This window comes from Laccaria bicolor, genomic scaffold, assembly GCF_000143565.1.
Source record: "Laccaria bicolor S238N-H82 LACBIscaffold_17 genomic scaffold, whole genome shotgun sequence".
Lineage (NCBI taxonomy): Eukaryota > Fungi > Basidiomycota > Agaricomycetes > Agaricales > Hydnangiaceae > Laccaria > Laccaria bicolor.
Genome location: NW_001889888.1, coordinates 149,047 through 176,068, shown reverse-complemented (window position 1 = coordinate 176,068; position 27,022 = coordinate 149,047). Strand labels below are relative to the sequence as shown.

Sequence of the window (27,022 nt, the reverse complement as noted above, 5' to 3'; positions counted from 1 at the left end):
ATTGCCAAAACGACTGTCTTCAATAATTTACACAAAGGGATTGGCTCGAGTCTACGCCACCCTAAGCTTGCCGATATTATCCACTCAGCAACCATCTCATGATGATATCAAGGAAGTGGTGCTTCCGAATTTATTGATCATCTCTTTTTCTTGATAAGTACTTCAAGTTGATACTAGGTCGGATGCGGCTTCAAGTTTGCGATCGTGTTGCGCTCCTCCGTAGCACAACCTCGATCAAGTGGAGCCTTTACTCACATAAATAAACTGTCTTCAATATTCGTGATGGTTTTCATATTTGATACACGGAGAGGGCGTTTGACCCCGCCATTTTTCCGCTTTTGTGATTTGTAAATTCTTCCGAGTCTCCAATGCCAAAATATCAGGGATGTTCTGAAATTGTATGGATGGACGGGTTACGAAAATGCCTGCTAGTCATTTTGGGTCTATAACCAGCCTACCAACTTGAAGGATGTCGACCGAGGGGTTCCAAGTTGTTCCCGCTCATCGTAAGTACTTAGTATACAAAAGCGCCAAAAATTGATAGGGAATCAGGCCTAGGATCAAGAATCTGGTTTTCAAGCTTCGTGATGGATTCATTATATAAAATATTCTATCAGTGTCTTACGCCCGATTTATGGGCGTGGCCCTACTTAGGGGCACTGCGGTTCAACCGTGGTTTACCCTTTTTTTTCTGTACGAATTCTTCTTTTTCATCAAAATATCAGGTTTCTACAGTAACATATATAGGTCTGTGAACGAAACGTTGACGGTTACTTTGATCATGAAGCTTCTCCCCGCGATCCCCATTACAGTATTGTGTTGAAAGGACTTCTGGAATCTGCAGCCGGATGGGCAGAAAGTACTTATAAATTCGAAAAGGAGTAGCTCGAACCCCTCCCTCCTGTCTTCACAAAAACAATCCCTATTACTATCCAGATGGTGTCGAACCGATACCTACTACTTACCACCCTCCTCTTCCACCAAGGTGCATCCGCGTCCACATACCACCCACACCCCTCGTCAAACCCCATCCCATTCTCACCAGGCTTCAACATCTCCTCTGTCCTAACACTCGCCACCCTCCTCCCCTCCCACTCTTGGGAATTCGGCACCGCTTCCGAGGCGTTATTAGAACTTTACTCTCCTTCTCTATCCGTTTTCTCCAGTTCAGCGCCTTTTCACGGTTCCCCTCCTGAATATGCAGTCCCGGCACTCAAATACGCAAAAAGCAAAATCGTCCTCGGCACAGGCGCAAACGGGCTAAGCGACGGAGACGGAGCGACGGGTGATCCTGCTAGTTTGGGTGTTTTTGCGGTTTTACTTGGGGGAGTGTATGGAGATGCTGCGAGGGGTGAGGTGGATTATTTACTTGGACAGGCGCCGAGGTGGGGGAATGCGAAGGGGGCGGTTTCGCAGAGGGTGGACGTGCCTGAGCTTTGGTGAGTTCCCCCTTTTTCTGTAGAAAGGGGACTGATAAGGGGAGGCGGTAGGGCGGATTTTGTGTACATGGCACCGCCGTTCCTAGCTTTCTATGGCGCTTTCACGAAGAATGCGTCGGTTCTTCGGGAGGCGGTTAGGCAGTGTGGGTTGTATAGGGATGTGTTGGTGGTTAAGGAAGGGGAATACGCGGGGTTGTGGCGGCATATTGTAGGACCGCAAACTGCTGATCCGGGGATATGGTCCACGGGGAATGGGTGGGCTGCTGCTGGGATGACGAGGGTTCTTGGAACGGTTATGAAGGCTCCCGCGGGGTTGTTTTCTCGGTATGAGAGGGAAGAGGCTGTAAAGGATTTGAGTACGTGGATTAAGGAGATTTTGGACGGTGCGATGAGGATGGGTATGGATGGGGGGTTGTTGAGGAATTATTTGGATGATGCGAGTGATGAGGACGGACATGGGTATGGAGAGGTTTCTGGGACGGCGTTGTTGGCTAGCGTTGCGTATCGGGTTGCTGTGCTCCTACCGAGGGTGTTTGGGAGGAGGTATGTGAAGTGGGCGGAGGGTGTTAGGGGTGTTATTGGGAGGGGACATGTTACTGGGAATGGGACGGTTGTGCCTACGGTTAATCCGTTGGATTGGGGAGATACGAAGCCGTATACTGCTGGGAGTCCAGAGGGACAGTGTTTTGTGGTGTTGATGTATGCTGCGTGGAGGGACTGTGTGTATGCTGGAGTTTGTAGGATGAGTTGACCTTCCGCGGTCAATGGACGCGTCGGTATGCTGGCGTTTGTGACCCTCCGCGGTGAATGGACGCGTCGGTTAGGACGGGGACGAGTAGCCGCGTAGACAAGAGTGGATGTCTTGGAGAGAGATCACAAAAGGAACGCGTCTTTGAGCGTGATTTGAAATGGTACGACGTGATCAACGCGTGTGAACTTTGGGGGCAGGGGATGGAAATAATTTATGGTCGGACCAGGTTTTGGGATAATCGGACCAGGGTCTGATTTCGTCTGGTTATATATTTTAATAATCGTTCTCGTCTCTTCTTCACCCTCTCCCATCATGTCCTCCAAAGGTAGTACTCTTCTCTTCTCCGCTCTTGATCTCACACTAACACATCACCACAGCCATCCGTGAATACGACGCCAAACTCCTCCTCGCATACTGGCTCGAGCGTGCACCTCCCATCGCGCCCCATGCCCAAGTCAAAACCAAATTCGTCTACCCCACCGCCAAAGTAGCTCAGATCGCATGGGACCCCGCGACGGACAGCATCACGCCCGACACGCAACTCCCTTCTTGGGTCTTCACATCCAAACTCGTAGCAAAGCCTGATCAGCTCATCAAGCGCAGGGGAAAGGCGGGCTTGCTCGCTCTTAACAAGACCTGGGACGAGGCGAAGCCATGGATCGCGCAGAGGGCCGGAAAACCACAAAAAGTAAGGTCTCGTGCCCATCTAGAATCAGCCCATCTGTCATATCGACACGCATACATGCCTCGCGTTTTACGGGAGGCGCGCGTGCCTGCCTTATACCCTGAATGCTGATTGTTTTTTTTACATAGGTCGAATCCATCACAGGAACCCTCAACAACTTTATCGTAGAGCCTTTCCTTCCCCACCCCTCCCACACCGAATACTACGTCTGCATCACATCAGGCCGTGAAGGCGACTCCATCCTCTTCACCCACGAAGGCGGCGTAGACATCGGCGACGTCGACGCAAAAGCCCTCGTTCTCAACCTTCCCGTCATCCAGCCGTTCCCTACACGCGACGTCATCGCGTCCACCCTCCTAACCCACGTCCCAGCAGAGAAAAAGGATACCCTCGTTGATTTCCTCATTCGCTTGTATAGCGTTTACGTTGATCTGCACTTTGCGTACCTCGAGATCAATCCCCTCGTTGTCCTTGACGCGAAGGATGGGGGAGAGCCAGAGGTGGCGTACCTTGATATGGCGGCCAAGCTCGATCAGACGGCCGAGAGCATTTGTGGACCCAAGTGGGCTATTGCTCGTGATTTGTCGGTTTATAACCAGACGGCGACTACCTCGACGACGGGTGGAAAGGTCTCTGCTGATCGTGGTCCTCCCATGGTACGTCAATCCGACTGGGTTTTTTGTACCGAGCTGATTTTATCGCTAGGTCTGGCCTGCTCCTTTCGGTCGTGACCTCACCAAAGAGGAAGCATACATCCAGAAACTGGACGGTTCGACCGGTGCTTCGCTCAAACTTACCGTGTTGAACGCAGAAGGCCGCATCTGGACTATGGTGGCGGGTGGTGGTGCCAGCGTCGTGTATTCCGATGCCATCGCGGCCCACGGGTTCGCTCACGAGCTTGCCAATTACGGAGAGTATTCTGGTGCTCCTACAGAGGGACAGACGTACGAATACGCGAAGACTATCAGTGAGTTGCTTATTTTCCTTGATAGAATTGGCATTGACGCATATACGCACCAGTCGACCTCATCACTCGTGGGACTCCTCACCCAGAGGGCAAGATTCTCATCATCGGTGGTGGTATTGCCAACTTTACCAACGTCGCTGCCACCTTCAAAGGCATCATCCGTGCCCTCAAAGAGTACAAGAGTCAGCTGATCGCTCACTCCGTCAAGATATTTGTTCGTCGTGGTGGACCGAACTACCAGGAAGGTCTAAAGGCCATGCGTCTGCTCGGCGAGAGCCTGGGCGTCCCCATCCGCGTCTTTGGGCCGGACACACACGTCACGGAGATCGTGCCCCTCGCTTTGGGGATTGACATCAACAAGTCCAAGACTTCCTCCAACGTTGGCGTTGATGGCCTTCATTCCGTTCAGCCCGATACACCACCTGCACGGGTTGCCCCCGTCGCAGACAGCACCGATGCCGTTGGGTCTATCCACCCTGACGGCGAGCGTACGCAGATCGCGGACCATATCGTACATTTCGAGACGAAGAGCACGAGTACCGCACGGCCTTCGTACAGGCCTTTCGACGCCAACACCCGTTCGTTCGTGTATGGTCTCCAACCACGTGCCATCCAAGGCATGCTGGACTTTGACTACTCGTGCGGGAGGCAGACACCCTCAGTCGCAGCTATGATCTACCCCTTTGGCGGCCACCATATCCAAAAGTTTTATTGGGGGACAAAGGAGACGTTGTTGCCTGTATACACCGGGTTCACCGAGGCGATCGCGAAACACCCTGATGTGGATGTTGTTGTGAATTTTGCGAGTTCGAGGAGTGTGTATTCGAGTACGTTGGAGTGTTTGGAGTTTGAGCAGATCAAGGCTATTGCGTTGATTGCGGAGGGTGTTCCGGAGCGGCATGCGCGTGAGATACTTTGGAAGGCGAAGGGGAGGGGGGTGTTGATTGTTGGCCCTGCGACTGTTGGTGGGATTAAGCCTGGGTGTTTTAGGATTGGGAATTCGGGAGGGTGAGTTTCGTTCTTTTTTTTTTTTTTTGGTTGATTGGGTTGAGTTGGGCTGATGTATGGGGAATAGGATGATGGATAATATCATTGCGTCCAAGCTTTACCGCGCCGGTTCGGTGGGATACGTGTCTAAATCTGGAGGCATGTCGAATGAATTGAATAATATCCTTTCGCTGGTCACCAACGGTACCTACGAGGGTATCGCCATCGGCGGCGACCGATACCCCGGTTCTACATTCATTGACCACCTCCTCCGATACGAACAAGACCCCGACTGCAAGATGCTCGTTCTCCTAGGCGAAGTTGGGGGTATCGAAGAATACCGCGTCATTGACGCCGTTAAAGCTGGAATCATCAAGAAACCGATCGTGGCGTGGGCTATTGGGACCTGTGCGAAGATGTTCACTACCGAAGTCCAGTTCGGGCACGCGGGGAGCATGGCGAATAGTGAGCTTGAGACGGCTGACGCGAAGAATAGGGCTATGCGCGCTGCTGGATTCGTTGTCCCCGAAACGTTCGAACAGCTGCCTACCGTACTTAAAGAAACCTATGAAGGGTTGGTGAGGAGTGGTACGATAAAGCCTAGTGGGGAAGTTGAGCCGCCTGTTATTCCTATGGATTATAAATGGGCGCAGGAGTTGGGTTTGATAAGGAAGCCTGCGGCGTTCATATCGACTATTTCGGATGAGAGGGGGCAGGAGTTGTTGTATGCTGGGATGAGGATATCGGATGTGTTCAAGGAGGATATTGGGTTGGGGGGTGTTGTTAGTCTTTTGTGGTTTAAGAGACGTGAGTTGTGGTTTTTTGATTCTTTTTCTTTTTTTTGTTGCTCGTCGTTTTCTTCCTTCCTTTCCCTTTTCTGCTTTTCCCTCATACGATTCATTCTCTCTCTTTCTCCTTGTTCCCTCGTCTGTTCCCTTCCTCCCTCGTTCCCTCCTTTCGCTCCATTACTTCGTTCCTTGCCTTCCTCACCCTTCCTCCCCTTCCTTCTTCCTCCCTTCTTTCTTTCGCTCTATCACTTCTTTTTCTGTCTCTTCTCGTTACTGATCTAACTAACGCCTCACCCCAACAGGTCTCCCACCCTGGGCCACCAAATTCATCGAAATGGTGCTCATGCTCACAGCCGACCACGGCCCTGCCGTTTCTGGCGCCATGAACACCATCGTCGCTTCTCGCGCGGGCAAGGACCTTATCTCGTCTTTGGCCTCTGGGCTCTTGACCATCGGAAGTCGCTTTGGAGGTGCGCTTGATGAGGCTGCTTCGATGTTTTCGAATGCGAGGGATACGGGGTTGACGCCTAGGGAGTTTGTTGATAATTCGCGCAAGGCGAATAAACTCAGTGAGTTTCTTTGAGGTTGTGTGGGGGTTTGGCTGATGGTATTTGATAGTTAGCGGTATTGGACACAAGATCAAGAGTGTGAATAACCCTGATCTTCGTGTCGAGTTGGTGAAGGAGTATGTACACAAGAACTTCCCTAGCCATACTCTCCTTGATTATGCGCTTGCTGTTGAGAAGGTTACTACGGCCAAGAAGGATACTGTGCGTCTTGTCTTGTCCTCCTGCCTTCGTCACTTCACTGACGTTTGTCAACCACACGCAGCTCATCCTAAACGTCGACGGCTGCATCGCCGTAAGCTTTGTCGATCTCCTCCGGGACAGCGGCGCTTTCACCCCCGAAGAGGCGGACGAGTACATCAAGATTGGGACGCTGAACGGGCTGTTCGTCCTTGGAAGGAGCATTGGGTTCATTGGTCATCATCTTGATCAGAAGAGGCTCCGCGCGCCGCTGTATCGTCATCCTGCGGATGATATCTTCATTAATATGGCGGAGGTTTCGCAGCCTAGGGTTTTGGGGAGGATGCAGTGAGCGGTGTTTGGGGTTTGGGGTTGACTGGTTGGTTGGGAGGAAAAAGAAGAAATGGATATTGGAATGAAGCTGATGAATGATACCTTACCCCCCTCCCCCTCCCCTCCCCTGCTGCTTTGACTCATTTGCTTTCGATTGAATCGACGTTCGGCCCGCTTTCTTTTACTCTACTTACATGCATTTTTTTCGTCGTCTGGATTATATAGAAGTTCTTTTGCACCAAAATGCGTACGCGAAATGATTGGACTCTCTTTAGATGGGATCTTTTTCGTGACTTTTGAAGGGGGGTCATGGAGTACATACGTTGTGCAAAAGATTTGGTTACGCATGTAAATTGTCAGTGCAGGCCCTGTCGATTCAATTGAGATTCACCACCCCGAGATGTAAGCTTACAAAAAACCATGTCAATATGTGTACTTTGTAAGTCCCCAAGGTGGTTTGAACACCTGACCCTGCGATGGATCATATACCTACAGATTACTGCAATCGCATGCTCTACCACTGAGCTATGGAGACTTTCGTTTCTCTGATGCGTACCGCACAGTAGGAGAAAATCAATTGAAAGGCTCCTCACATCGTTTCCAACAGCAACAGCGGCAAAGACCAAACGACCACCCATCGAGGCTGCCAGCGTCAAGATGGCAACACGAAAGCTCACTGCAGTCTTCAAGCTTCACGCCTCGGCCTTGACGACGAGGAGTACATTCTTTATGCATAATTTGTGGACGATATTGCGTTGGCGGATATCTAAGACGAAACTCGCAAGGAGAAAGTTGAAGACTCAGATGATCAATTGCTGGAACGAGGGCTGCCACAACCACAAATCTGAAACATGCCACTTGCATTCAAGTCAACCATGACACCGGAACTACCACGAGCCGACCTGCAGTTAGTGCTCTCCAAGATCAAGAACTCGGAAAGCCTGGTTGTGTCCATAATCACTCACCGGTTCCCAGCACGCCACCTCTACAAACTGTGCCCTCCAGACCCAGATGTCTCTGAAGAGGCCTCTTTATACAAGACACCTAGCTCCGTTCTTATCCCCCTCGAAGTCTACTTTGCGATCTTGTGCGAGTACCTCGGCAGCTTTTCGCAGCACATTATCAAGGGCGCCCTCGTGTACTTCGAATACCTCCAATTTCTTGTTGACGAATATGAATGGTCAAGGGTTTTGGATTACCATTGTGCGTATTTTGACCGACAGGTGGATGCAATGCGGAGTAACCCTGCCCGATATTACATCGCTGGTTGGCTTACGCCGGATTATCAACTCATGGACGAGCTCGACCCCACGCCTGAGGTGGACGCGCCGGCCCAGAGCAAGATAATTCATCCCACTGAGACGATAACGTGAGGCTTTGAATATTTCAATCCTACAACGACAAATTCACCCCTCCCTGTCTTTGAAACAGAGTGATGTTAAGGGCGACAGAGGATCCATTTGCTGACGATGGGATAAAATACTATTTCTACACAAAACACAAGATCTCTACATCCCTCTCATGGCTGCACCTTCCACACCCTTTCGTTCCCTCCTTTGAATGGAAGGTATCTTGCACATTGTCGCAATCTAATTCAAGTTTAAAACCACCCTCTCCTCACCACAGATTCTTGATGGCGATCGCCTGCGTGCAGGGACCACCAGCAACGAGACCGAGCTCCCAATAGGTGGGGGCTTTCATCCACTCCCACCACACATTCACGATGGCGATTGCCTGCATGGAGGGACCACCAACAACGGGACCGAGCTCCCAATAAGCGAGGTCATACGTTTCCTCACAAACGAACCAGGCGGGAAATACCCATTTCTCACTCTCATAAGTCAGTCGTCAGTCTCTTACTTATCCAACAATCTAACCAATATTACATTCTAGGTTTTGAACATTTCTATAATTCCAGGGATATGTTCTATGCAAGGGAAGGAGAGAAAGCCTGGGCTCGGATGTGTGAGGAGATGAACAGGCAAGCTGAAGCTAAAGCTCAGCGGAAGGCTGAGCGCAATGCCTCCCTTAAAAACCTTCTGCCACGGGCACTGGGCATCTTCAGGTTCAATCGAAATTTATTGTCCAGTGCAAAGTCCACCGCCGAGTCTTCGCTGTGCGAGCGTGACTCTATGGACAAGGAGTCAAAGACGGTTTCCTGTGCGTAAGCCGTCCATTATCATGTAATTATGTCGTAGTATAGTACACAAGCCGTTCCGGCAAGAAATACACGGGCCCTTCGAGCCCCAATTATTAGTAGAGGTAGAGGTATACTTCAGAGCAGTCTCAATGTCGCCAGCTACAACAGTGTCCGCACCGTTCGATGGAAAGTACACATCCTCACATCCGGCATCAGTCCCCAATGCCCGATTCACCGCCTACTCCACGCTCCTCCTCCTCTCAATTCTCTTCACAAGTACCCGGAGTACAACAACTCCCACAGCCTTCACCCCGCCGCCTTCGTCCCCGTCCTCTGTGCGTGGGGTCTGCAGTTCGTACATTCCCACCATGCCGTCCGTATCCGCTGACCACTATCATTCAGATATGCCACCCTCAGAACGCACGAAGTATCACCGGAACGCAGACACTTCCCGGGGCAAACTTGAGACTGGACCAAACTTCCAACCCCACTCATAGAAGCTGCCTGTCTTCGCCCCTAATAACCCTCACAATGCCCATCTTGCGGAGCAGGCGCATTCGCTTCATGATCATTCCTATAACCTTGTACTTGTACCGTTGATTGCAGTCCACGAGAATAGTGACAGATTGCAGAGCCGGCAGGTTCTCCTGAGTTCCGTCAGCAAGGATAGAGTCCATTTCGGAGAAAAGGACTAATAAGTCCAAAGTGGATTTATACGTAAAGGCACAGTCGAGGATTATCTGCTTAAGAGCCGGCATGTGAGAGTGACGCAGAAGATCGTTTATGCGCGACAAATTCTTTCTTGGCTCACTAGAGATGGGAGCCTGAGTGCTAGCGCCCGCAGAAAGATGAAAATAGGCCTTTTCCAATACGATGAAGCTGTTTATATCATTCGAGGCGACGAAAACATCCGGCAGGTACTTGGCTATGAAAATCAGAGATCAATGATAGAACAACATGAGTGAAACTTAACGGACTCACCCTCCATGTGGAGGACTCTCAAAGAACCGGAACATATCTCACAAACTCTTGCGAAATCCAGCTGTCCAAAAAGATCCAGAAAACGCAGACGGGAAATGTCAAAAATGCAATCGTCTCTTGAGAACCATTCACTTCTGGAATTACGTAATTTTAGTGAGATGAGGGGTCTCTTTGACTGGCAACGTTTGGACACGCGACAAGCAGCAAGAGCTGCACTAGCCCAACAACCTTCGACCTGGAGGTTGAGGTGCTGTAACCGTTCACAGGAAGCAAGCACTGAAACTGGAAGGTTGGTTGTGTCGATGAGGGTAATGCTTGTCAAAAGTCCGGATTCAAAGACACCTGCGATCGCCTCCATAACATCCGGTAAGAGTGTCTTACAGTCTACCAGGTGCATCCCAAAACCCTTCAACCTCGGAGCAATGCGCGGAAGAAAGGTCATGAGATGAGGTGATTGCGAATTGAGCCAGTCCGTGTGATTGGGCGGGAGCCGGGGCACAAGAGGGTAAGGGGAGCCATGAAGGTGAAGGCAGCGTACGTAGCCAAGCAGGTGGGGTGAGGCTGCAATTACTCGGCTAAATGCCTCAATGGAAGATTTGAACCCCTCTTTCGAGTTTGTGGGGATATGTGCACCGAACATACGGCATCCTGAAAGATGTCGTTTTTTGTGGGGGGGAGGTCTGAGGGATATGATGGAGAACAAGCGGGATTGGCTTGGAGCTACGAAAAAGCGGCAGACTAGTGAGGCTGATTTGAGTGAGTTGTCATCGTCGAGGAGACAGCCCATCACGATGTCGAGGAGCTCTGGCGGAAGTAGAGGTGCCAGCTACGTAAAATGAGCAGCCCGTCGTCAGTTGTTGTTCGTACGCAGAAAAATACTATGAGCGACGGACCATTAGGGAACTGTTCTGGGGGTGATTGACACTCCTGGGTGCGATGACCATGTTATTTATAGCAATCTTGAGAATTCGAGTCATGTATACGTAAGTACTGTATGTCCAGCACTGCATGACCTGGTTTAGAGTGGCCCAGACCGATCTCTATCTGCTCGGCAGCGAGCTCGAAATATACCCCATTCTGATAGTCAACAAAAGTCGTCATGAGCCTTGGACAATGGGTAGATGTCCTGTATGGTGAGGTGACCCTCAATTGTCGGGATGTGCGGTGAATAGAGTCCCCGTTGCAGGGACATTTCAAACGCCGAGACCGAAGCAAGACGACGGCAGGGGTGGAGAGAGGTGACGGAGGTTCTAGAGCAGTGCGAACTTCGTACGTTGCACCGGGCTGCGAAGCTTCAAAAGAAGCAGGTAGAAGGACGAGAGTCATTGCGAAAGAAAATGAACGCAGGATTGTTACGAGCATGATGGGAGCAACGATAGTAAGAGAAGTTGCGTGGCGAGGACTTGCTTGGGAACGCATGTATCCTTTGAAAAATGTATCGTCAAGTTTGCGTTCTGTCGCTGGTCGGACGAAAAGAAGGATGCGTAGTGTGAAAGAGTTTTTTGGGAATGCCTTTACGAAAGCCAAGTTGTTTTGATTCTTCCAGGCCAATTCTTCAAATAAAATAAGCAAAGCGCCAAACATGCCACCCAAAGAGCTTAAGCAGAGATCCCTCAAGTCAGATACGACGATATGGAGAGGCGTTGAAAACTTACCTCCCATACCTCAGATCAACGCGCCCTCCAGAAAGACGATCAAGATCAAGACTAAGATATAGTTGCATGATTTTATAGAGGGTGCTATAAGATCGGTTGCTGCTCGAGTACCTTCGGCACTACCAGCGTACGTATTGAGTATCTTCGCCCAAGATAGGCCTAAGAGGGGTGAGCGACCTATACCGCACGAAATCTTCATCGTAGTCCCACAACCTCGACGGCGTGCACTAAAGATTCATTAACAAGGTCAGTAAAACAGACCCACCAAGAACGCTAACCTGCAGTACTCCGGCAGCACACCAAATGTCTCTGAACATTGTATCAACCTTCATGTTCGCCTGATGAGTGCGGCGGAAGACTGCCTTGGGACATTTCCATGTCGGTGATGTTCTAAAATTTGTTCATAGTTACTACCAGCCACGAGTTGTCACCTCGCCTCCAGCAGCTGTCTTTCTTCGATTGGCAAGAAATCAAGAGAGACAACTAGAGAGGACCTCACATCAACGACGAGCCTCTCCTTCCCAACCATAGAAACATGGCTTGTAGGTTTCCAACGAGAAGTCCGCCCCGGGGAAGAGATACGATGCAACGAAAATCTTCAAGATTCAGTCAACTCCGATTCACTCGCGCGGCCGCCGAAGCAACATACCTTGCCATCCCCAACATCCAGCCACTCCTTCGCATTCTTATCTTTCGTTCGGAGAGGATTGTCTGCGCCATTTTTAGTTCTTTGGGTCATCCGCTGAAGGGTGGTAAAAACGGACTGCGACGAAATTCGTATTCAAAGTTTCAGGAGCGATGCCATCAGAGAGTGCCGAGTATTTGCTCTATCTACCGTTCAGGTCAACGCATAAGCGGAATATGCTACGGCATTGGGGGAGGTTTGGCAAGGGCCCTATTGGAGAAGATGGTGGTGGCGAAGAAGAGGAATAGCAAAGCCATCAAAATAAATTGAGATAAATTGTCACTTGATTGTCACCTGCTGCAAGCATCCTGCAAGTACGCAACTTGGGGTCGTCGTCGCTAAAGGTGGGTATATTCTCGTAACTTCTGCTCTTGTAATATTGATAGAATAGAAATAGGATTGCTATGTGTAGCCTGGATATGCGACTTGATCATGCCAAGATACGTTTCTTGTCGCTGTCAAGTCACTGTTCTCAACAAGGACGTCGACGTCGACGTCCAATGACGTCCCACTACCACGATCAATTCAAGAGCGGTCTTATGTTTGTGGCTGGTCACGCAATGCATGGCCCAGACCCAGGCACTGAAGTACAGCATCGCTTGACACCGCCCTCTTCAGCCCCTCATTGAAGTTTACTATTTAAACACCACTTTGAGTCTTTGACATCCCCCAAGCCAAGCATAGAAGAAGCAATGTTGCCATCGAACCTGGCCATCTTTACTGACCTTCCGCACGAGCTGCTCACCCAGATCATAAATCCACTCGACACGGAGTCGATCTACGCCCTTGCGAAGACGTGCAAGACCCTCCATTTCTTCGCTCTGCCTCTCTTTCTGTCACGAAATAGCATTGACATCAGGACGCAATTTCCTGAATACGTTTCGATGTCGTGCCCTTCCAAGGAGGGTTTAATTGCCCTCGGGACATCTCTGCTGGCCACAAATTTGCGAAATATTCAGTATCGTTGCATCACCAACGACGCGGACAGGCTTTTCTACGATATCCGCGCGTTGCGGAGGTTGCTTGCGCGCTTTCCCTCGCTGCACACCTTTACTTGGGCACACTACCCATCGTCTACTCCTAACGATGCTAAACTTGATATGCAGAAGTGGAGCACGGAGTTTTCCGCTCTCGTGGACGCAGCACTCCAGAAGTCATGCAAGGACCTCTGTATAGATGGAAGTGACACCCTCTTTTCGCTTTCTTCGGAAGAGCCGAATTTGCGGGAGCTGTCTCCTCCGAAATCCTGGAAGATTTCATCAAACACGGCACGTTGGAAGATGTTGTCAATTTTTTCGAAAACCAAGAATCAACCTTTACCCCCCTGTCCTCCACCTGCCCCCCAATGTGCCTCATTTTACATTATGTCTTCGATGCTCCTCCACCCCCAGTTGCTTCGTTGGTTCCAATCTACTCTCCAAGCCAATGCTGGGGCCATGACGCAACTGGCATTCAACAAAGTCGTCGTCAGCTCCGCCACCTGGCATCAACTCCTTCCCACCCTCACCTTACCAGCGCTGTATAGCTTCGAATGGAATTCTGGTGATCACTTAGCTGACGGAAAGGGCGTGGCCCTCGAAGATATAGAAACGTTCCTCCGATGCAACCCCTCAATTGCTTCGCTGACTCTCTCTGGAGTTTTTATTCCTGATAAAACGCCTCAACTTCGAAAACCTATTCTTCCTCAGCTGCAGATCTTAAATGCACATCCGAAATTCATAGCGTGGATCCTTTGCCCCAAAGTCCCGTTTCAACCGCCCGCAGCTGTGACACTGTTAGCAGAGTCTGGCGACTTTGATTACGACCAATTCGACGAAGCGCTCTCAGCCATTGCACTCAGCCACTCTTACACGAATACCCCGCGCCTCGGCCTCAACTTCTCTTCCAAGACAGGGGTGCACGAGTGGATACAAAAACACATTTCGAATTCCACGACTGTCGCTGTTCAAGGCTCTGTCAGCAGATTCATAACAAATTTCACGATGGTTGAGGATCTCACTCTTCACACAAAGTTTTGGATGACGTTGAATGATGGGAAAGATCCCATTGTGCAGCTACTCCCTCAATTTTTGGCTCTTTTCTCAAGCTTAGAGAAAGTTAATTTTGGGGAGCAACCATTCTCGGCGCAACAGATTGACTTGAAGGGGTGTAAAGATTTGTTGAAGAAGATCATGTCACTCTGTCCGAGGTTAAAAGCGGTGTCAGTCAATTACGGCTCCATTGATCTAACATATCTCGATGTTTAGTATTTAACTGAATCTCAGCTTCCCCAAAACATCTCCCAGACTGAAAGAGTACCTGAGGCAATGTTAGATCATTTTAAATGGAGGTAGGCTCAGGAATCTCCACCATCCACCACTATCCCAAGAAAATACTACCACAGGATATCTACAAAGTTAATTCGACATGATGGGGATGTCCTGGCAAAACCGATACATTCTTGCCGCAGACGATGAGAGGAATGCTTGAAGTTCGACCACCCAATCTGTTCTGAAGTGAAAGTCCAACTCTGCTTGCAGATTCTCGCCCACAATGAGCTGTGAAGCCCTTTCCGCTATCAGATAAACTGGGCCTTGAGTGTGAGCACTTGGCGGGAAAGGCTATAAGAGGATATCAACATACTGTGTTACTGTAAGAACAAAAAACCCACCAAAATCGAAGCATCGACGATACGAACCCCGTCAACACCCTTCACCTTCAAATCTGGTTCTACAACGCCCCAGCTAGCACCTTTGGGAGAGATGCTTGCAGTACCCGTTGCATGAAGCATCGATAACGCTTGATCGCGAACGTAAGCATCAATGTCTGCATCCTCCGTGCCAACAACGCCACCAACAGGAGATTCGATATAGTCTCTCCAGGCGTCGGCGCTGACAAAGCGTTTGGTTGCTTTAACAGCTTCTCGCATTGTGAAGATGTCAAACGGGGTCGTGAGGTAGTTGGGATTGATGAGCGGATGGGCAAAGGGGTCGGCTGAAATTAGTTTTACTGCCCCGCCTGCAAAAAAGCAAAAGGGTGGTTCAGCACATGAAGTTGATGGCTAGTATGAAAGGGAAACGGACGTGACGTCGAGGAGATCAGAGCCGACTGAATGGTCATGTAACTTCCGTTGACCGGTTCGACAACACCAGGCTTATAATTGAGATAAAAGTTCTGCATCAGCGTCACGGCGTTAATCGCATTCAAAGCAAACTGATGAACATGATCGTACAGCAACGACCATCTCCCAATGAGCAGAGTTGAGACCAGATGCTGGGTCACGGGTGGTCGAGAATATACTAGCGTTTGAAGGGAGCCTGAAGAAACCCAAATTATTCGTAATGCCACCAGCAAAAATGCCCGTCTTTCTCGCATGCCATTCCTTCATAGCAGAGGAAAAGCGAAGAGGGTCCCGAAAGAAGTCATCAAGACTGTCCTCATCCCTTACTTTGTAATTGTTGGGCACCCAGATGTGGTCAGATAGGTTCTGTCCGACAGATGGGTTATCTACGACGACCGGAATGTTCAGCGCTTGGAGCTCAGCCTTTGGACCAATGCCAGAAAGTAATAGAATTTGGGGTGTGCCAATAGAGCCAGCTGATAGGATGATTTCCTTCCTCGCCTTCACGACGGTCTGGGGCGCTGTTTACAGTGGGTCAGAAAAGAGAAGGGTTGCATTGACGTTGAGCGTTGACCTACCACCAGGTTTCCGTGCAAACTGCACAGCGCGAAAAGAAGGCACTGCTGACAGAGAGCCGGTATGTAGAAGCTTAGTTACTTGTGCGTTGATGAGGACATGAACGTTTGGTCGATTGATCGCGGCAGCGAGATATGAAGTGGCAGAGCTGCTTCGTTTCCCACCACCAATGGAAGACTGGATCCAACCGAGGCCTAAAACGTCTCCTCCACCCATGTCTTTGTTGAAAGGAAAATCATGTGGCATTTCTTTCGTGGTAGCGATGACCCGCGCATCAATCGACTGGGATCTTCCTGCCAGGCTCACAGGCATAATCCCGTTTGTACTGTGAATAGCAGGAACATATTGGCTTGATGTATTGTGACCATCTGCGGGCGGAACTATTTTTTCATGCTAAATTCGAAGTTAAACTAGCACCGGCAGAAGGAGAGGGTCAAATGGCAGAACCTTTTCAATGTGTTGTTTGAGGCTGTCCCATTTCCAACCAACGTCATTTGTGATCTCTGCGATCTTGTCGAAGTCTTCCGACGAGCCGTATTGGTGGATCATGAAGTCTATGACAGAAATGATGATTACCAACGTGTAGAGCATTTTACCCACATGACTCACTGATGGTGCTAGATCCTCCTAGTAATCTCCCTCGTCTGTAAGGGAATGCCCGTCCATCGAGTCCGCTTTGAGGTGTTATGGTGTAATTCCAGTCATGTGGTGAATCTATGATCAATATATCGTCAATGATTTTGAAGAGGATACACTTTGCTAACACGTACTAGGCGGGAGGGTAGGTATCAAAAGGGGCACAATGGTAGCGAGATCGTCCTCAGCGCTAAAGGCAAGAGCTCAAGGGATAACCCGACAAAGGGGAGAAGCCTGTGCACCTGATGCCTGCTTCAAGAACAAGGATAGAATACAGTGAATTCTCCGAAAGTCGGCTCGCAATAACATTGCCGGCGGTACCAGCTGTACGTGGAATCATTATCAAGTCTCTGAAGTTCGACCAACATCGAGGGACTCACCACCAACGATTACGTAGTCGTACGTGAGGTGCGGCAGTTGGCTGGGTTCGGTGTACAGAGCACCAAGTGAAGCGGTGGCCCACGATACAGCCAGAACAAGGTTGTTGAAGGTCCGCATTTTGTAGAGCGCGGGTTGGGGGCAAACCGACGAGGCAGAAAAGAGGGGTTATTTGATGCAACTGGCTTCCTCGGCATTCGAAGCCCAGAACATCCAACGCAAAAAAGCCGATCAAAGTTTTGATCCACGGCCTTAGAAGAATTCAACGAAAAGTGGGACGGCCGGGCCCTGCGCGATAGGTTCGAAGCATCCAATGTTTGATATGCCCAAAATTGCGGGGAGGAGCAATCCTCGAGTCTAGTGGTGTAAATTTTGAAAGCTTTCCAAACTTAGTAGTAATCCCTTCGCGAGGAGCTTGTCACAACGACGCTACCTCCGAGTTGAGCTCTCTGCGTACAGATAGAGATTAGCACGACTTGCGAAGGACCTGATACGCCTTTGCTAACTTCAGCAGCTCAGATGTATCAAGGGATTGCTGTGACTGTGGAACTCAAATGGAGCTTCTGGATCCAAGGAATGAGTACTATGTATTACCGGTGGGACATTCATTGTGATGCTTTTACGAAAGCCGAATTCTTCCGACTTTTCTGGACCAACTCTTCGAATGAAACTTGTGAGCCGCCAAATATGTCCAAGGAGCTGGAAAAACATTCGTCAGCAAAAGATAGGAAGGAGAGGCGTTGAAAACTCACCTTCCATATGTTAGATCTACGCGTCCTTCGGAAAGACGATCAACAAGGTCAAGATCTGAAATATCTTGAGACTGTATTAGAAGATGCCGTACAGTCAACTTTTGCTCAAATACCTCTGGCGCCGCCGGCGTACGTAGTAGGTATCTTCACCCACTCCCCTAGTTCTGCAAAACAGCTTGTCAATAATGAGCCTGAGAGGTGGAATGGCAGACGTACTCCGCACGAGATCTTCATCGATACCTTGACATAGTCCCTCAACGTCAGCCGCGTGCACTAAGAATTCACTAACAGTGTTAATGAGCATGAAGTTTCCATAGCATCATCGACAACACTAACCTGCAGTACTCCGACAGCATATCAAGTGTCCCTGCATATATAATCAACCTTCACCTTCACCTGGTGGGTGCGGCGGAAGACAACCTTGCGACACCTCCATGTCGGTGATAACCTGCCATTTGTTCATGGCTACCAGCCACTTGTCATCTCGTCTCCGGCAGCTGTGTATCTTCAATTAGCAAAAAGTCGAATGAGAAAACTGGAAAGGTACCTCACGTCAACGACCAACCTCTCCTTCCCAACAACGGAAGCGATGGCTTGTAGCCTTTCCAGAGAAAATTTCCCCCCAGGGAAGAGGTAGGATGTTACGATGACCTGGTCCATGATTTCATTGAGCTGCAGTAACCCATGGTATGTTCACGAATGCTTACCTTCCCTGCACCGGCATCCAACCACTCTTTCCCATTCTCGTCATCTATCCCGCCCCCGATCTGAAATGTGCCCGGCCAAACTTGCAACGCCTCTTTCGCAGCCGCATCGTTTCCCCCTCCCAGCTTGATTATATGTCCCCCTTCCAGTCCGCAATCTTTATACATCCGGGCGAAGTCGCCCGCAGATTGTCTGTGCCATCCTTAGTTTTTGTGCGGTCTGAGAGCTGGAAGAGAACAGACTTTGCAACGAAATTAGTTTTCAAAGTTTCAGGAGCGGTGTCGGAGAGCGTTCCCCCTACGATTTGCTTGACTTGTCCGTCGTGCAGATCAATGCATGGGCGGAATATGCTCCGGCGTCGCGCAGGGGCAGAGGCCATTGGAGGATGTTGCAGTCACGGTAAAAAGAAAGGAGATTGGCAATGTTGTGTCAAAGTTACGGCATCTTATTACACAGATTTGTTCCACTCCCACCACGACCACGTCGCAGACGACGCGGTTGGCGTCACTCAGGTCGGTATATTCGTGCTGGTTCTGCCCTTGTATTGATAGAATGTCAATAGGGCTGCTTTACGAAGCATAGATACGCAAATCAAAGGCTGAAATACTTACATTTCTTGTCGTTGTTCTCACCGACGACAATGCAGCATGCGGATCTTGACATGGAACATTGTAACTATCATTTTCTGTCCATGAGTCCACCGTTGAATTTTGAAAACAGAACGGAGTCCGTACACTCCCTCAATACCACCCGTGAGCTTAACCAAAATGCCCAAACCCTTCGCCTGTTTACCGCGTATCATCCAGATGGAACACCCTCAAAGCGCACGACGACATTCTAAACCACCTAGAGGCAGACATAATCTGCTTTCAAGGTGACTTCCCTCACTTATTCAAGAACGTTCGCTGCTAAACCCAACTTAGAGATGAAATCATCACGCCCCGCCCTACCAAAACAAGTGGCCGTCCCACCATCCTATGACTCCTTCTTCTCCTTTCCCATAAGAAAGTCAGGCTACTCCGGAGTAGCTACCTATACGCGCCACAGTGCTGTCATCCCTCTCAAAGCCGAAGAAGGCCTTAGTGGGGTTTTGCAGCCTAAGCCGCCGCTAACCGCAGCTGAACGCATATCGGATTCGGACAATTACCCACCTAACGCTGAAACCGCGTCTATAGAGGGGGATCTTGACTACGCCGATTTAGACAGCGAAGGCCGAACAGTCATACTCGACCTTGGTTTATTCGTGCTCATCAATGTGTATTGCCCAAATGACGGGAACGGTACAGAGGAACGAGACAAGTACAAAATGGATTTCCACCGGCTCCTTGAAATGCGGGTGGTGGGGCTAATAAAGGAGGGCAGGGAGGTGATGGTCGTGGGGGATTTGAATGCGTGTGCGGCTATCATCGACCACTGTGAAGGTCACTTGATGGTTGCGAAGGGCCTTGCAGAGGGGTTGCAGGGTGAGGAGGGATTTTGGGGAAAGGATTCGAGGAGGTGGATGAGGGGGTTTTTGGTTCCCGAGGACGAGGGGATGCCTGGCGGTTTCATGATCGATATTGTCAGGAAGTTGTGGCCTGAACGGAAGGGGATGTATACCTGTTTGTGCTGTTTTTTATGTTGCGCTCTTGGATATTGGGCTGACTTGTCAGATCCTAGGCTGGAACACGAAGATCTCTGCGCGCGATTCAAACTATGGTACACGTATCGATTATATCCTTATTACACGCGGGTTGCTTCCATGGGTCAAAGCTGCGGATATCCAACCTCTGATCAAAGGAAGCGACCATTGTCCGGTTTACGTCGACCTATTCGATGAGATCACTGACCCTACGACCGGGGCTGTGGTTGAGCTACGGCGTGCGATGGGCTTGCAAGATGATGGGAGGAAGGATCCTCCGCGGTTGGCTGCTAGGTTTTGGGATGAGTATTCGGGGAAGCAGACCCAGCTTCATAAGTTTTTTGGGCAAAAATCTAAGGGGAGTGGGAGCAGTGATACTCCGTGTCCCGCTTTAGTCCCAAGCCCCAGTCCAATCATTGTTGACGACAATAATTCGGCGACGATAACACCATCTTCCACACCCATTCCAACCACTCAAACCTCAACCAGCGGTTCCTCCACTACGAAATCAAGTCCAGTGCCCTCATCCCCACTCCAACAACCTTCTTCCTCTCAGCCCCGACCACCTTCCTCATCACCACCGCCAGTACCCATATCCACGAAAAGAAAACTCGTAGCTGATATCCGGTCGACGTCGAAGAAGCGAAAACAGAGGGAAGAAGAGGAGAAGAAACCAAGTCAACAGTCCATCGCCAGTTTTTTTGCAAAGCCGATGAGAAAGCCAAAAGATTCGTTGCCCCCAGCTAGTTCAAGTATCAAAGCGAAAGGAAAGCAGAGAGCCCCGGAGGGCGATGTGGACCTTGAAGAAGATTATCAATTCGCTCTTCAGCTCTCTCAGCTAAACGAACCCCTTGTGCCTTCCAAATCTCAATCCAAGAACAGCAAAAGCCATGGGGGCAAGGGCACAGCCGAGTGGACGAACCTCCTTGCTCCCATCCAACCGCCGAAATGTATTGTTCACGGTGAACTAGCGAAAGAGCTCACCGTGACGAAGCAGGGGGCTAATAAGGGGAAGCGGTTTTTCATCTGTGCCAGGTAAGTATATTTCTTCTTCTTGCTTTCGTGTCGCTGATTACTGATTTGCAGGCCCGTTGGACCAGGATATGATAAAGGTCGCGGGGAAAGGCTGAGAGAGCATGTGGATCCACATTGGAAGTGCGATTTCTTCAAGTGGTCGAGTGAGGTGAGGAGGGAGATGGTTCGGAATGGAAATTCTGGTGCAGATGTTGGCGTTTCTTGATGACTTTAGTCTTTTATTGGATGTATGTATATATGACTCATAACCCATGTCTGTGATAATCGGCGATAACTCATGACCCGTGGAATGGCCATTCATTTTTTGTGTCCACCGACTTACATGAACCTCAACCACACTAAAAACTCTGGTCACCGTCGACCTATAACTTATGCAAGCCTTATAAAGGCTGAACGACCGTGATCATGACAACCATATACCAGGTTTCGACGGCAATATTTCTCTGTTAGATTGTAAGCAACCTAACACAAGTTATGGTCTGTACAACAAGCTATTTCTCAGAGGAAATTCCCTAGAAGTCACCATGCCAGCATTCCCATAAGAACAAATGATGTCACGACAAGTGCTGATGGCCTTTGTTGGTCTTTGAAAGTTCGGTGGGTTAGGTATCGTCATATCTCCATTTCCGGAAAAACTCTTCACGCCTGGAATGCACTCCGCGAACAGCTTCATTAAGCCCCACAAAAAGAGCACGCCGCAGCAGGAGCTGCGCTTGATGGTGATATCGCGGAGCTTCCATTGGTCAAACGAAACTTCACGCAGCCGAACTACGAACGGATGTTCCTCGGTTGGTTCCTTGAAAACTGGAAGGTAAAAGATGTTCAAAAGGTGACGAGGTAGTGTCATACGCACCGGGAACCCGTCTCCTGGAATGAGAGGGTATGTGCTCGGGTCGTCAACGTGGTGAATCCGTAGGGTAAGACTATCAAGATGCGGAAGGTTGTTTGAGATTGAGACTACAATGTCCCTCGTCAGTCTGGCGATCCCTATCGACAATGCCCTTAGGCCATTTGCAGGTCCTAGATCGGTAGCCTCTATGGTGGACAACAACCATCCGAACTGGGCTTGATCCAAGGAACCAAGGATTGTCAAGGATTTCAGAGTATGGCTCACGTTTTTGAAGAACACAGCCAAAGACATGAAATGAAATGAAGAGAGAAATGAAGCGTCGAGGAGAAGAGATGTGAGGTTTCGAAGACAGAGATATTGAAAGTTTAGTGAACTTGTGAGTGGTGAGGCGAGTGTTAGATCACGAATGGTGGCAGTATTCTTGTTCATAAATTGAATCGAGGGATCGATATCTAATGATACTCGGAGTGGAGCGGCGGTGTTGTCAAGTTCGAGCAATGTGAGGTGTTCAAACTTTGCCAGAGAAAGCAGTAACGCGGAAACGTCCAACATCTTCGAGGACCGGATGACGAGCTTCTGGAGGCGAGGGTGCAGCTGGTTTATGAACGAAGCTAGCGCTTGCAAGGAATCTGCCGTCGGTACGTGGTTACCATCCACCAAGATTTTGATATATAGCGTTTCCAAATTTGGGAACTGGAATGAATGTGGAATGGCACTGGGCAGACGGGATGCGGGAATGGATAAGCCAAGATGTTGCAAGTTGGGTGCAAAGTGGGTCCACCCGGCATCAACGATGGGGGGATTAATATCGCTCCCTCGACCTTGCCAACAGACGCCGTACGTATGCACCCTGATCAAGTTTGGCATGACGTTCATGATGGACTGCACAATGTCCTCCAGTACCGCAGTGCGCCAAGTGAACGAGTAAGAGTCATCGGCATCATGCAAGTGAGAAGAAATGTGGAACGATCGAACGCGTCGGGCAATGTCTGGAGATCTGTGGATGGATTGGTTACTAAGTCGGATTTGACATGTCTTGCGTATAGACTTACCCGAGCGAGTTTACCTTGTGCAATAGATCGGAATCAACACAATTGAATTTGACCTCTCGATATTTTTCATCCATTGCGAGATGATAAAGGGCCTGATTGACGCCGTAGAGATCTTTGACTACTTCAGTGGAAAGAAATTGGGCGATATGCATCCATAGCTCTAGAGGGAGGTCTGGCATGTTTCGTTAAGCACACAGCTTGACGGTGAAGAGCGTCCAAGAGTTGATGAATCGGATGTTGATTCTGAAGTCGGAGTGTTGCCGTAACGCCTAGGCCTCATGTTGGCTTGATCACTGTCAGAGAAAGCGATTGCCACCACGTGCTGATACACTGGACCGTACCTGGCGATATCGCAACTTGACTTGTCTCGTGGCTGCTACCATGTAAAAGATGCGAAGAGTCAGTGTTTTCAACCAATCTATTTGTAAAACCTGAAGAACACAAGTTATGGTACGTACACAAAGGAAGGGAATTCCCTAGAAGTCCTTGTACCAGCTTTCCCGTAAGAACAAACCATGTCAGTACAACCGGTTGTGCCTCCCGCTCGTTTTTGGTTTGGTGGGTCAGGTATCGCCATATGTCCATTTCCAGCGAGACTCGTCACAGTTGGTATACATTCCGCGAAAAGCTTCATCAAGCCCCACAAGAAGAGTTGGCCGCAGCAAGACTTGCGCATAACCGTGATATCGCGCAGCTTCCATCCATCAAAGGAAGTCTCACGCAGGCGAGCCGCGAACGGGTGCTCCTCGCTTGATTTCTGAAAAAGTAGATTATAGAAGCTATTCAAAAGACGAGGAGGGGCTTGTACTCACAGAGATCGGGAAATCCTCATCGGGAGTGACGGGATATGTTCCTGTCTCGCTAATGTCATGAATACGCAGTGTAAGGCTATCAAGACGGGGAAGCTTCTCCAAGATTTGGACTATAAGTCCCCTGGTCAGACTGGCAGTTCCTATTGCCAAGGTTCGTAGCCCGCCTTCTGAATCGCTGGTGTCTAGGATGGAGAACAACCATGCGAGCTCCTCTTGGCTCAAAGGACCAAGGACTACCAAGGATTTCAGGCAATGGGCCACATTTCTTAGGAACACGGACAGCTGGTCATCCCAGAACTCTTTCGATGGGAGGAGTAAGTTAGAGTTGAGAAGGAGGGATGTGAGGTTCCGGAGATGGAGATATTTGAAGTTGAGCCATGAACCTGTGAGCTTTGAGGCTAGTGATAGATCACGGAGTGTGCTAGCATTCTCGTTCATGAATTGAACGGAGGGGTCAACCCCCGCCCCTCCTCTTGGGTAACGAGCGCATGTGTCGTCGAGGTCAAGTGATATGAGGTGTTCAAACTTTCCCAAAGAAAGGAACAATGCCGAGACATCTGTTGTCCGCGAGGCCCGGATGGCGAGCTTCTGCAGGCGAGGACGTTGTTGGTCTATGAACGAAGCTAGCATCTGCAAGGCATCCACTTTTAGTTCATCGTTATGCTCTATCAAGAACTTGATGTAAAAGGTCTTCAATTTCGGGAAGTCGACGGAGTATGGAATGCAAGACAAGTGGGTCGGCGGAATGGATAAGCGAAGATGTTGCAAGTTGGGGGCGAAGAAAGACCACCTAATGTCGGTGCCAGTCTCGCTCAAGCAATGCCAAGAGACGCTGAATGTCTGAACTTCAGTCAGATTTGGCATGATGTTGGTGATAGATTCTACAATTTTCTCTGACGTTGGCTTTAGCCGACGGATAACCCGTGAAGTGAACGATAATATCTTCATCCCGAAGCCATCTGTTGAGTCTATTTCGGTATCAAGCAGGAGCTGAGATGATATATGGAACGATCGGACACGTCGAGCGATATCTGGAGATCTGTGGATGGATGCGTTATTTCGGGTCTGACAATTTGCATCTCGACTTACTTGAGCAAGTCTACGTTATGCAACAGATCTCTATTGACGCAGTCAAACCTGACCTCTCGGTACGTTTCATCCATTGCGAGATGGTAAAAGGTTTGATTGACGCTGTAGAGCCTTTTGATCTCCTCAGGAGGAAGAAAATGGGCGATATGCCTCCATAGCTCTGTGGGAAGGTCTAGCATGGTTCGTCAAGCAATAAAATAAAGGTGATAGCTATTTGGGAGAATCGATTGGCGGTGACTTCGACGTTGACTTTGATGTATGAGGAGGTTTAGTTGATCGAAGTTTACATCCGAGCCTCCGATGACACGTGCAGACTCATCACCATTTCTCCCTTTGTTCACACTACCAACTGTCGAATCCTTGTTTCTTCGCCACTGGATAAAGAGAAAAAGTTCACATACCATCGCACAAGATGATTTGGTTCAAGCGGCTGAATCTCTCAACAATTGTGTGGAACCATATGGCATTGGTGCGTAAGTCGTCTAGCTCTCCTTATAATAAAACATGGGACATTGACCAGACATAAAAACATATTGGATACAGGATAGCATGTACTGGAGGGCGAGAAGTGGGTGAAGATTAGTTCGGTATGCTACCGCTTTAGTATCCCGGTTGAAGACCTGGTACGATCGCTTTGCCGTCCTCTCCAATCAGGATTGTGCCACATGGACCCAACCCTCGAGTCTTCTGGGGCGAACTCATTGGCACGTCTGGAAAAGGGGTAAGAGCTCGAGGGGCAGACAGGCGCCTCGGGGTACTAGAGCCTCCTCCTTTGATCGCTTTGCCATCCTCTCCAATCAGGATTGTACCACATGGACCCAACCCTCGCGTCTTCTGGGGCGAACTCATTGGCACGTCTGGAAAAGGGGTCAGAGCCCGAGGGGCAGACAGGCGCCTTGGGGTAGCGCCTCGTTCCTCGTAATTGTCACTTTCCATGATTGGGTCCAGGGTCCCGGGTATAATCAAATGCGTTCCATGAGGGCTGAGCATCCTCCTCTGTAGTGTGGATGTGGGAGACTCGGAAAAGGGAGAAGCGAGGGAGGATGTGCCCTGTTCTTCATCATTCTCTTCGTCATCGCTCTGTTCTTCGTACATGATAAAGGTGTTGGATAATGGAAAAGAAGGCCACGGCTTCAGCCCAGCTTGCTGCTGGAGATACCCCTTGACGACGCTTTTCTTGATCTGGTTTCGGCCTGCGTCCTCGGGGACGTCGATGACAAAGTTCATTGCCGGAATACCCATGATCCCCGGATTCCCGATTCTGTCTTGACGTTGGACCACCTTGCGAGGAGCAGCGGGTGTGGCTTGTTGGATAGGAGGGGGTGTGACGAAACGACCATCCACAAAACTACCAGAGCCATTGTCGTCGAGTGTGGCGCTACCTGGAACCAAGTTCTCTTGGTCCTGGAGGCGGATGACCCCCGTCATCGAAGCGCCTCCCTTGGTCGGACGAATCCATTTAATGTGTGTCCCTTGACCTGTGGCGGAGACAGAAATCTCGACTTCCGTTGTAGTGCGCTTCAAACCGCGGGAACGAGTTACGCGAGAAGTCTTGGGCTGAGTTTCGGCTTGGAGCTCTTTTGCAGCTTGGAATCGTTGGGTGGCGCTTCGTGTAGTTCGCATATTGAAATGAAGGCTGTAGAGATGGTGGGGTGAAGTGGACTGCGAATGCCACTGGTTAGTTTGATTCATCGTGACCTTGGAATTTGGCCTTATATCATTTTCTAGATGCAACCCGCTTTGTCCGGTCCACCCTTTGTATGATTGTACGCTCACAATAATGCAAGGGCAACCAGGCCACAGCGTTGTTGGCAAGCCCCCTTGTCTTCAATGTTATTTCCTTTTTTGGAATCTTTGGTAAATTGTGAAATTGGCCATGGCGAAGTGTAAGTAAGTTTCGATCCATGATAATGTTGCCCGACCCATACTGATGGCCAGCTAGTAAGTAACACTCGCGCGAATTTCCTAACGCTTGGGGCAGAGGCTTCAGTTGTCGGCTACCTATCACTAACAGTGGCTCACAAAACGCCAAGTTATTACTGGCCACCAAAAAGCACAATACGGAGATTCAAATAATCTAAGGCCACCGTGGCCTTCGTCGTAAATGTAGCATCGTGGCCTCAACAATCTTATCAAAATTCCTAATCGGTCTCTCGGCCACATTGATCGACAACATATGGCTCCCTGGCCACCCGAAAGTTGCCACCTTTGGTAATTCTGACCTTGATTCCCATGGATTGGTTTCGAGCTCTCAACTTG

General features: G+C 49.6%; 10 protein-coding genes across 10 annotated transcripts; 5 read left to right on the top strand and 5 right to left on the bottom strand.

Moving 5' to 3' along the window:
- Positions 1–936: 936 nt before the first annotated feature.
- On the top strand, positions 937–2,190 carry LACBIDRAFT_299613 (uncharacterized protein; the record flags this gene model as incomplete). Its single annotated transcript, XM_001882570.1, has 2 exons — positions 937–1,439; positions 1,491–2,190. The coding sequence occupies 2 exons, from the start codon at positions 937–939 to the stop codon at positions 2,188–2,190; spliced, it is 1,203 nt and encodes a 400-aa protein (XP_001882605.1).
- Positions 2,191–2,502: 312 nt separating this feature from the next.
- Positions 2,503–6,715, top strand: LACBIDRAFT_299612 (uncharacterized protein; the record flags this gene model as incomplete). The annotated part of the gene is made up of 9 exons (XM_001882569.1): positions 2,503–2,515; positions 2,568–2,878; positions 3,004–3,531; positions 3,581–3,842; positions 3,896–4,850; positions 4,918–5,636; positions 5,920–6,186; positions 6,236–6,387; positions 6,449–6,715. 9 exons carry the CDS (start codon positions 2,503–2,505, stop codon positions 6,713–6,715), a joined length of 3,474 nt encoding a protein of 1,157 aa, XP_001882604.1.
- A 1,903-nt stretch (positions 6,716–8,618) lies between these two features.
- On the top strand, positions 8,619–8,864 carry LACBIDRAFT_299611 (uncharacterized protein; the record flags this gene model as incomplete). Its single annotated transcript, XM_001882568.1, has 1 exon — positions 8,619–8,864. One exon carries the CDS (start codon positions 8,619–8,621, stop codon positions 8,862–8,864), a length of 246 nt encoding a protein of 81 aa, XP_001882603.1.
- Positions 8,865–9,074: 210 nt separating this feature from the next.
- LACBIDRAFT_328483 (uncharacterized protein) lies at positions 9,075–12,192 on the bottom strand (the record flags this gene model as incomplete). Its single annotated transcript, XM_001882444.1, has 9 exons — positions 9,075–9,227; positions 9,367–9,527; positions 9,648–9,761; positions 9,818–10,643; positions 10,711–10,807; positions 11,091–11,414; positions 11,473–11,591; positions 11,751–11,862; positions 12,122–12,192. The coding sequence occupies 9 exons, from the start codon at positions 12,190–12,192 to the stop codon at positions 9,075–9,077; spliced, it is 1,977 nt and encodes a 658-aa protein (XP_001882479.1).
- A 657-nt stretch (positions 12,193–12,849) lies between these two features.
- LACBIDRAFT_328482 (uncharacterized protein) lies at positions 12,850–14,403 on the top strand (the record flags this gene model as incomplete). The annotated part of the gene is made up of 1 exon (XM_001882567.1): positions 12,850–14,403. The coding sequence occupies one exon, from the start codon at positions 12,850–12,852 to the stop codon at positions 14,401–14,403; it is 1,554 nt and encodes a 517-aa protein (XP_001882602.1).
- A 150-nt stretch (positions 14,404–14,553) lies between these two features.
- Positions 14,554–16,967, bottom strand: LACBIDRAFT_299608 (uncharacterized protein; the record flags this gene model as incomplete). The annotated part of the gene is made up of 10 exons (XM_001882443.1): positions 14,554–14,757; positions 14,808–15,154; positions 15,220–15,310; positions 15,369–15,778; positions 15,836–16,226; positions 16,281–16,387; positions 16,443–16,547; positions 16,604–16,659; positions 16,712–16,793; positions 16,850–16,967. 10 exons carry the CDS (start codon positions 16,965–16,967, stop codon positions 14,554–14,556), a joined length of 1,911 nt encoding a protein of 636 aa, XP_001882478.1.
- A 485-nt stretch (positions 16,968–17,452) lies between these two features.
- Positions 17,453–18,683, bottom strand: LACBIDRAFT_236329 (uncharacterized protein; the record flags this gene model as incomplete). Its single annotated transcript, XM_001882442.1, has 9 exons — positions 17,453–17,546; positions 17,600–17,663; positions 17,713–17,763; positions 17,816–17,883; positions 17,936–17,966; positions 18,020–18,096; positions 18,147–18,250; positions 18,307–18,496; positions 18,547–18,683. The coding sequence occupies 9 exons, from the start codon at positions 18,681–18,683 to the stop codon at positions 17,453–17,455; spliced, it is 816 nt and encodes a 271-aa protein (XP_001882477.1).
- Positions 18,684–18,951: 268 nt separating this feature from the next.
- Positions 18,952–21,165, top strand: LACBIDRAFT_299606 (uncharacterized protein; the record flags this gene model as incomplete). The annotated part of the gene is made up of 6 exons (XM_001882566.1): positions 18,952–18,975; positions 19,025–19,056; positions 19,111–19,178; positions 19,228–19,905; positions 19,964–20,960; positions 21,012–21,165. The coding sequence occupies 6 exons, from the start codon at positions 18,952–18,954 to the stop codon at positions 21,163–21,165; spliced, it is 1,953 nt and encodes a 650-aa protein (XP_001882601.1).
- A 219-nt stretch (positions 21,166–21,384) lies between these two features.
- Positions 21,385–24,837, bottom strand: LACBIDRAFT_294593 (uncharacterized protein; the record flags this gene model as incomplete). Its single annotated transcript, XM_001882441.1, has 8 exons — positions 21,385–21,756; positions 21,814–22,807; positions 22,863–22,954; positions 23,204–23,293; positions 23,377–23,619; positions 23,675–24,514; positions 24,573–24,642; positions 24,764–24,837. The coding sequence occupies 8 exons, from the start codon at positions 24,835–24,837 to the stop codon at positions 21,433–21,435; spliced, it is 2,727 nt and encodes a 908-aa protein (XP_001882476.1). The 3' UTR covers positions 21,385–21,432.
- Positions 24,838–25,363: 526 nt separating this feature from the next.
- LACBIDRAFT_328477 (uncharacterized protein) lies at positions 25,364–26,386 on the bottom strand (the record flags this gene model as incomplete). The annotated part of the gene is made up of 1 exon (XM_001882440.1): positions 25,364–26,386. One exon carries the CDS (start codon positions 26,384–26,386, stop codon positions 25,364–25,366), a length of 1,023 nt encoding a protein of 340 aa, XP_001882475.1.
- Between the last annotated feature and the right edge of the window lie 636 nt (positions 26,387–27,022).